This window comes from Arachis ipaensis, chromosome B05 (genome assembly GCF_000816755.2).
Source record: "Arachis ipaensis cultivar K30076 chromosome B05, Araip1.1, whole genome shotgun sequence".
NCBI classification, from domain to species: Eukaryota; Viridiplantae; Streptophyta; class Magnoliopsida; order Fabales; family Fabaceae; genus Arachis; species Arachis ipaensis.
Window position 1 is genome coordinate 136620951 of NC_029789.2, and position 576 is coordinate 136621526.

General features: G+C 30.2%; 1 protein-coding gene across 5 annotated transcripts in view; it reads right to left on the reverse strand.

The window, feature by feature from the left end:
• The window catches only part of LOC107644355 (probable sulfate transporter 3.5), a 10400-nt gene that overhangs the window by 8729 nt on the left and 1095 nt on the right, over window positions 1–576 (reverse strand). For all 5 annotated transcript variants that reach the window (XR_002347418.1, XM_021102944.1, XM_016348193.2 and 2 more), the window contains exon 2: window positions 32–239. Coding sequence is in view for 4 of the 5 variants with exons in the window: in XM_021102944.1 (XP_020958603.1) it covers window positions 32–239 (208 nt within the window). In the remaining variant the exon portion in view is untranslated. The remainder of the gene's footprint in view (window positions 1–31; window positions 240–576) is intronic.

Sequence of the window (576 nt, forward strand, 5' to 3'; positions counted from 1 at the left end):
ACTATGGCTATGATATATTAATAATTGTGACCTGAAAATACCAAGAGAAGCTTGGAATAAACCAGTGACAAAGGTGGTTGTGAAGACCAAGTGAAGGAACAAGGTTGGTTCCTGAACAGGATCAGCCACGGTTTGAATAGTTTGACCAATAAGCAAAGATGCTGCCGCTATAGTCCCCACTGCCATGTGCCTTGAGCTTCCAAATATAGCATACACTAGAGGTGGGACAAAGCTTGAATCTGCATATATATAATTATTACATTACAATGACCAAACATCTTATCAATATCTTTATTCTTAAATTGAAAGCTATCTATATAATAACCTTAAACAAAACTTAAAAAAAGAATCAAGAAACATAAAGGATAGCATGTCTAGTCTTTATCATCAAAGTGTGTCCACCATATTAATAATCAGCATATTTGTGTTAGAACTAGTGTTAATTTGATTTCTGAAATTGATGGTATGAGTTAATTTGATCTCTAATTTTTTTAAAATGTCAATTAAATTTACTTATTTAATTGCCATTACTTGTATATATGAGATAAAAATAAAATATTTCTAATTATTTATATA